The 8,433-nt window shown below is 35.4% G+C and overlaps 1 protein-coding gene across 1 annotated transcript; it reads left to right on the plus strand.

The window, feature by feature from the left end:
• Positions 1–2,436: 2,436 nt before the first annotated feature.
• Positions 2,437–8,433, plus strand: LOC109088423 (nucleoside diphosphate kinase 6). Its single transcript, XM_042746794.1, has 5 exons — positions 2,437–2,873; positions 4,142–4,241; positions 4,648–4,687; positions 6,838–6,998; positions 8,224–8,433. The coding sequence occupies exons 1-5, from the start codon at positions 2,760–2,762 to the stop codon at positions 8,370–8,372; spliced, it is 564 nt and encodes a 187-aa protein (XP_042602728.1). The 5' UTR covers positions 2,437–2,759; the 3' UTR covers positions 8,373–8,433.

The following is an 8,433-nucleotide window of genomic DNA, read 5'->3' on the forward strand; positions in this document are numbered from 1 at the left end:
GCATGGAATAATTGTTCCAATAGGTAAACCGGGTAAAGATAAATCAAACCCAACTGGTTATAGACCAATTGCTTTGACTTCCAATTTGTGTAAATTGATGGAGAAATTGATTATATACAGGCTAAACTATGTTCTGGAAAAGTAAAGGACTTATGTCACCATACCAAAGTGGATTTCGGGAAGGGAGAAATACAATGGATGCTGTGTTAAGCTTGGAAGCTGATATCAGAAAAGCTCAAGTAAATAAAGAAGTTCTGGTTGGGGTTCTTTTTTGACATTGAGAAGGCATATGATATGCTTTGGAAGGAGGGCCTTCTAATAAAACTTAAATGCATGGGGATCGGAGGGAAAATGTATAACTGGATTATGGACTTTCTTCTTGAAAGAACAATACAAGTAAGGGTAGGAGTAGAGTATTCCAAGACATACTGTATAAGATAGATAATGGAACACCTCAAGGAAGTGTTTGTAGTCCAGTGTTATTTAATATAATGATAAATGATGTTTTTAATAATCTTAAAGGTGATATAGGTAGGGCATTATTTGCAGACGATGGGGCAATTTGGAAAAGAGGACGTAATATTATTTGTGTGTTCAAAAAGTTACAAGAATCAGTGGAAGCTGTTGAAGATTGGGCAAATAACTGGGGCTTTAGGTTGTCAGTAGCAAAAACTCAAGTTATTTGCTTTACAAAAAAGAAAAGAATACCAGTTGTTAAATTGAAATTATACAAACAGGACCTGGAGCAAGTTTCAGCAGTTAAATACCTTGGAGTATGGATGGATCAAAGACTGACTTTTGCTATTCATGCTAAAAAGTTAATAGAGAAGTGTAAAACAGGAGTTAATATACTACGATGTTTATCAGGGGTTGAATGGGGAGCTTGCAGAATATCACTGAAAAGAATATACTGTACATTAATCAGGTCAAGCCTGGATTATGGAAGTATTATCTATGGATTTGCATCTGAAACCTTACTTAAAAAGATTGAAACTATACAAAGTCAAGCTCTAAGAATTTGTTGTGGTGCCTTCAAAACATCTCCCATTGCAGCCTTGCAGGTAGAACTTGGAGAAGCTCCTCTTTACCTGCGAAGGTATAACCTTAGAATGAATTACTGGGTTAATATAAAAGGGCATAAGGAAAGTCATTCAGTAAAAGGAGTTATGAAAGAATGCTGGGAACATGGGAATAAGACTATTAAAAGCTTTGGATGGACTGCTAACAGGGAAGCATTAGAAGCTGGTATTGATGGATTAGAAGTTTGCCCAATAGTGTCTGTATCTAATATTCCACCATGGATATTCCCAAAGCCATTAGTTGATTTTCAAATTCAAAAGCAAATTAACAATGACAAGGATATCCACAAGAACATTATTGCACAGCAATATATAGATCAAAGCTATACATCGTGGTTGCACATATACACAGATGGTTCTAAAGATCCTGCCTCTGGAAGAACTGCTTCTGCAGTGCATATCCCTAAATTTCAATGTGATATCAGCAAAAGATTAACTGATAATGTATCGGTGTATACAGCAGAACTTATTGCCATTCTGGTAGCACTTCATTGGGTGGAGGATGTAAAACCTAGGTTAGCAGTCATCTGTTCTGATTCTTATGCAGCACTTTCAAGCCTTGCAAGTGGACTAAAATCAACTAGGCAAGATATTATTTATGATATTCTAGCAAGTTTATTGAGAAATAGTAATACTAGTCTTATTATGTTTCTGTGGGTCCCTGCTCATGTGGGAGTAGAGGCTAATGAAGTGGCTGACAAACTAGCTAAGCAAGCTTTAAATCATGCAGATGTTGACATACAAGTGGCTCTTAGTAAAAAAGAGGTTCAGGCTAAAGTGAAAGAAGTCACTCATAGTAAATGGCAAGAAGCATGGGATGTTGATAGCAAGGGCAGACATCTTAATAGCATCCAACAACTTGTAGGAAATGGAAGAAGTGTATATAAGAACAGGAAGGAAGATATTATCATTTCACGTCTTAGAATTGGACATTCTGGACTAAATTATTCCCTTTTTAAAATAGGAAAGCATGCAACAGGTAAATGTAGAAATTGTGATGAATTAGAGACAATAGAGCATATTTTATTTTCATGTCAACAGTACGAAAATGAAAGAATATTGCTTATTCAAGAAATGGAAAAAATTGGACATTAACACTTACAATATACAAAGCTTTTTGGAATGTAATTTTGAGCAATGGAAGAAGTATAGAGCCATTATTAAATGTATTAAAGACATAGGGTTATACGAGATAATTTATTTTTTTTTTTTTTTTTTTTTTTTTCTCTTCATTTCCTTGCTTGTCTGGGCTCCACACTCCAGTTTGGTAGGTGGCGGTAATGCACCATAAGCTGGTTTGCCAACCGCCATAAAAATTCAGAAGAAGAAGAAGATGAGACTTGCGCACACTGTAACTTCCTTTGTTTACTTCCGGGCAAGATGGCGGCGCCCGCATAACCGACAGCACGGAGCACATTCAGTTTAGAAATCAAGCTGTATTCTTCATGAGAAATCAATTTGAAAACCAATTTAAACACCAGCTGAACTATCGAAAGCTCTTTTCGGTCGATCGCCTACACTGTATTGATTTATTTATCTCGTTGCTTCGCGCATTGATGATCTTAACTGCAGCTGTGAAATGTTCACGAGCATTCAAGTGTGTTTAGGGTCCGCTGGTTAACGTTTAAATTCTGATCAGATGGAGCCGGAGCCAAATCACGGGGAAACATAAGACAATAAATGCTTTTAGGAACGTTAAAAGGCGGCATCGCAGGCATGCGGTGTGTGAAGGCACTGCAGCTCACCCTTGCGCTCGTCAAACCAGATGCTGTGGCCCATCCGCTCATTCTGCAGGTGAGAGCACACTGTCCTGCACCTGTCTATAAATAATTAAAGAAAAATGCAACGAAGTACGTGGAGTCTGCATTACATACATCACGTGGATACACTATTTTTGAGTCCCCGTTGACATTAGCAAATGAAATTCATATTCAGTAGTGGGGCTGTGACCTGTTGTTAAAAGCGCTATATCTTTGTAACTGAGATTTTGATAAAGCCAAATTACTACATAAATGTGTGTTTTCTCTGAGAGCTGATTTATTTTTTTGCTATTTTGTAGCAGTTGTATTAGTTTATGCAGAATCTTAAATGGGTAGATCACCCAAAAATTAAAATGCTGTTATTATGTAATTAAAGGAAGTTTCAAACCTTTATGACCTTTTTCCACCTGTGAAATACATAAGACGATTTTTGGAAGAATTTTCCACTTTTGTCAACCATTGACTGCCATTGTATGGACAAAAAAAGAAAAGAAAGAAAATCAGGCAAAAAAAAGAGATGGACATCATCTTATCTTTTTTTATGTTCCATGGTAGAATTCAGGTTGAGACATGAGGGCAAGTAAAGAATAACAGAATTTAGATTTAAATTCATAATTATTGAAAGAATGAAATAATTATTAAATTGAAATATTATAAGAAGTATTCATGTAAATCAACAAGTTTTAGGGGTTACTTCTTGTAAAGATTTTTAGGTAAAAGGGGTTTGGTTGACAAAAACATTTGGGATCTCTGGCTTACTCCATATAGTTACTTACCTGGCTATAAAAATAACCCTATCCTCCTGAGCAATATTCATTGGAGTAACAAGTGTGATAACTAGCCCCCGTCTCCTCTATACCCATCCTGCTGAATGTTACCCTTTTAACGAAGAAAGATGTCTTGTAATTCAAAATATGTGGAGGCTTAAAACGATATAATTTGTCTTTATTATTAAAACGAGCCAGTGTCTTGCATGATTTAATTTCCACTGTCTGTTGCTTCAAAGAGATAAAGGTGCCTTTAATTAGCAACAATTTCCTCAATCAACGTGGTTTGAAAACTGAAGCCATTTTAAATGTAATGTTTGTGTTTTCATTAGAGTGAGATGTACTTTCACTACTCAGTCTGTAACCTTGTTCTTTTTGGAGATTATAACTCTTCATGAAATGAAAAGACCTACAGCAAAACTGCAAGAGGCTTCCATTAGCATAGAAACACATATTTACTGACATTAAGTTTCGGTTTTGAGAGATGCAGATGGGCATAGGAAACATTTGAATATAAAATTTCTTTTAATTTCAGGCTCTTCATCAGAAGATTCTCGAGAACTTCATTATAGTCAGAAAGAAGGATCTGCTGTGGAGAACAGAAGAGTCAGAAAGGTTTTATGCTGAACATGCAGGTAGAAAAGAATCTTTCTTTCTATAATATCCACTGGATGAATGAGAGAGGTCTGTGTTTGTAACAGATTGAATGGTTAAGCACATGTGTGGGTGGGTGTCAATGTGATGCGTGATTTTAAACAGGGTGAGTCATAGTAAAGGCTTCACACAACCTGGAGTTATAATGTTGACACAGCATGTGGAGAGAGAACATGTTACTCACTCCCAGCTTATCATATCCTGCATCCAAAGAAAAGCAGCTGCCTCGCATTCATATGTCTGTATTATATATGCAAAAGCCTTTTCAGACCATATTAACAGATTGCAACAAAAATCTGCTGCATAAACCAAAAACCAAAAGTTAAATCAAAAGATATGCAAAGGTTTATTTTTGGTTATCTTCCCTGACTGTTTTTATTTTTACAGGACGTTTTTTCTATCAAAGACTGGTTGAATTCATGTCAAGGTAAATGTTTATTGTCATTTCCCCACAAATCATAAAAAAGTTTTAAGACTATTAATGTTTTTGTTTAAAACAAACAAAAAAAAAAAGTAAAAATTTCATATGGCGGCTCTGCAAAGGAGCCAGTAGCAGGTTTATATGCACATGTATATTTTTATATACAGAATTGTGGTCATACATTTGTATGTATTAATTAAATAATTTGAAGCTGTAAGCTATTGATCTAATATATATATATATATATATATATATATATATATATATATATATATATATATATATATATATATATATATATATATATATATATAATTGTGAGGAAGTGCTGAGCAAGTCTTATGCATGTATTTCCTGGTCTGAGAGTGACTTCCTGCTTAAACAGGAAGTAATGGATACCAAAAAAAAGTTAGAAAATTTTATGTATGTGCAAGGAGAATGTATGTGTGTGAGAGAGTAGAAATGCATGTAAGTGAAAGGAGAATGTATGTGTGTGAGAGTACTTATGTATGTAAAAGGAGAATGTTTGTGTGTGAAAGCAAGAATATAAGTATGTGAACGGAGAATGTATGTGTGTGATAGTAGAAATGTATGTATGTGAAAGGAGAATGTAAGTGTGTGAGAGTGCTGAATAGTATTACTGCTATAAAGTCCCCTCATATGTTTCATTTTAATTTTAGTAAGATTTAGTAATTTTGTATAATTTTTATTGATATTTTTATGTCAGTATAGTTTATTAATTTTATCATATTTTATCAGATTTGTTTTTCATTATTTTACATCAAGTTAAATGAAAATGAGAAATGGTGCTTGTATGTATGTATACTATTTATTTATTTATTTATTTATATTTATTTCAGTTAATACCTGTTTTATTTCAAACAAAAAAATTATTTCAGGTAACATAAGGTTTTTATGCTTTTAGGTTTAGGTTCTATAATAACCTTGCTACTACAACATTCATGCATTTGGTTGGTTCAGATCTTCAGTTGTTTTGGGTCCTAGTTTTGTGTGAATAGTGACTGTTTCTATTCGATCCTGTTTTATCTGTTCAGTTGCACGTGGCTTCATACGTTGAGAATTCATTATGTGTGTACACCATTAACATCTCAGCTATTTCCTGATAACGTTCCTGGTAAAACCTGTTCATGGTTCCAGGAGGAACAACTGCTGTAGAAATTCTTGAAACAGTGTGTTATTTGACTGGACATGCATTTATTGAAGTCAAAGGTTAACCATGTAACCCCTTGTAGCTTCACGAGTCTTGACAACAGCTTATCCGCAAATTACCCTCTTAGCTGATTATCCTTCAGGTTCACAGACACTATTCATCAAAGGCATTTAAATCACTGCATTCAGAAAGAATGGATGCATTTTATTTAGCTTTTTGTTCTGCTTAATATTAATATACGCTAGCATTCAAAACTTTGGGGTCAGTAAGATTAAGGTCTGATCATGTGACACTGAGGGCTGCTGAAAAAAATTCAGCTTTACCATGCAGAAATAAATTACATTTTAAAATTATGAAAAGAGAAAATGGTTGTTTTTTACAATATTACTGTATTTTTTTTTTATTAAATGCAGCCTTGGTGAGCAAGATTTTTTTTCAAAACATCAAAAATGTTACTGAACCAAAACTTTTAAGTGGTTGTGTGTATTTTAAATTAATGTAAAACTACAGATGCTGTACCACTGCACTTCCTCTCGAAAGGAATAATTAATGCAGATATATGATCTCTCATCTGTGGAGAGGGACATCAGTACTGGTTGTTAATGTAGCGGTTGATCCAGTTTAGACAGTGAGGCTGATGTTACCATGGCACCCTGTCCTCAGAACATGTCTTTGTGTGTGAAAGATAAAACATTAGCGGACCGCTCGAACTGACCGTGTCTTTTATTCTATGTCAGAGTCATTTAAAAATAAGCAGCTGATTATTTCTAAGCTTTTAGTTCCATTTGTGTTCCAGCAGTGCCTCTAAGGCAGTACTGCTCATCTTTTGTGACTAGGCTTGTTTGTACAATTAACGTCATAAAAAAAAAAATTAAAAAAAATAACATTTTGCTTTTGGATTCAATTCTGTTTATCCATCTGAGCGGACACGAGGTTGTCACAGCTCCCTGTGTAATACTGCTGTTTACTTCTATTCCCACAACAGTGGCCCAATGAGAGCGTACATCCTAGCCAGGGAAGATGCTATCACTCACTGGAGGGGGATGATGGGTCCAACAAAAGTGTTTAGAGCTCGCTTCACTTCACCAGACACCCTGCGAGGCCAATATGGGCTGACTGACACCAGAAACACTACTCATGGTTCAGGTGGAGTAACACTTTTCAAAACTTCAAAACAGTTAAAGAAATAGTTCACCCAAAAATGAAAATTTGCTAAAACTGTACTCATCCTCAGGCCATCCAAGATGTAGATGAGTTTGTTTCTTCATCACAACAGATTTGGAGAAATGGAGCATTAGTTCACTTGCTCACCAATGGATCCTCTGCAGTGAATGGGTGCCGTCAGAATAAGAGTCCAAACAGCTGATAAAAACATCACGGTAATCCACAAGTACTCCACATGACTCCAATCCATCAATTAACATCTTGTGAAGTAAAAAGCTACATGTTTGTAAAAAAACAAATCCATCATTAAGGCGTTTTAACTTTAAACTCTTGCTTAAGGACAAAAACAAACATCACTAAACACAAAAAAGTGAAAGTGACGTGACATACAGCCAAGTATGGTGACCCATACTCAGAATTTGTGCTCTGCATTTTTAACCCATCCAAAGTGCACACACACAGCAGTGAACACACACACAGCATGAACACACACCCGGAGCAGTGGGCAGCCATTTATGCTGCGGCGCCCGGGAAGCAGTTGGGGTTTCATGCCTTGCTCAAGGGCACCTCAGTCGTGGTATTGCCGGCCTGAGACTCGAACCCACAACCTTAGGGTTAGGAGTCAAACTCTAACCATTAGGCCACGATGCTTCCTCAAGTATGGAAGCAACGGTTTAAAGTTCAAAACATCTTAATCATAGATTTGTTTCTTACAAACATGCAGCTTTTCACTTCTTGAGATATTAATTGATGTACTTGTGTTGATTACTTGTGGATTATTGTGATGTTTTTATCAGCTGTTTGGACTCTCACTCTGACGGCACCCATTCACTGCAGAGCATCCATTGGTGAGCAAGTGATGTAACGCTACGTTTCTCCAAATTTGTTCTGATGAAGAAACAAACTCATATACAACTTGGATGGCCTGAGGATGAGTACAGTTTTAGCAAAAAAATTCATCTTTGGGTCAACTGTTCCTTTAACTAGCTAAATAGACTAGCTCAACTAAATATCAAAACGGTTAATAACCTTTCTAGAAAATGCCTAATGAGTGTTTGTTTTTAAACTCTAAATAAATTCTAGACTATAACACTGATTTTATAAAATAAAGACAAATTTCTTAACTATTTTAAATAGAAAAAATAAAAATAAACAATACATTCTTCTATTCTAAAGTTTCAGCATTTTCTTATTTTCTTTCTTTCAGATTCAATTGAATCTGCCAAGAGAGAGATTTCATTTTTCTTTCCAGAATTCAATGCAGATGAGTGGATGTTGAGGGAAGAGCCATGTTTTAGGTTGGGACTTGCTGAATATAATGAGGAGAGACAAATTCATACTCTCCAGGACACATGATGATCACTGGTCTGATGGTACTTTTAAAGTGCTAAAGTAAATAAATGTGACTCTCACCAGA

Source organism: Cyprinus carpio, chromosome B20 (genome assembly GCF_018340385.1).
Source record: "Cyprinus carpio isolate SPL01 chromosome B20, ASM1834038v1, whole genome shotgun sequence".
Taxonomy (NCBI): domain Eukaryota; kingdom Metazoa; phylum Chordata; class Actinopteri; order Cypriniformes; family Cyprinidae; genus Cyprinus; species Cyprinus carpio.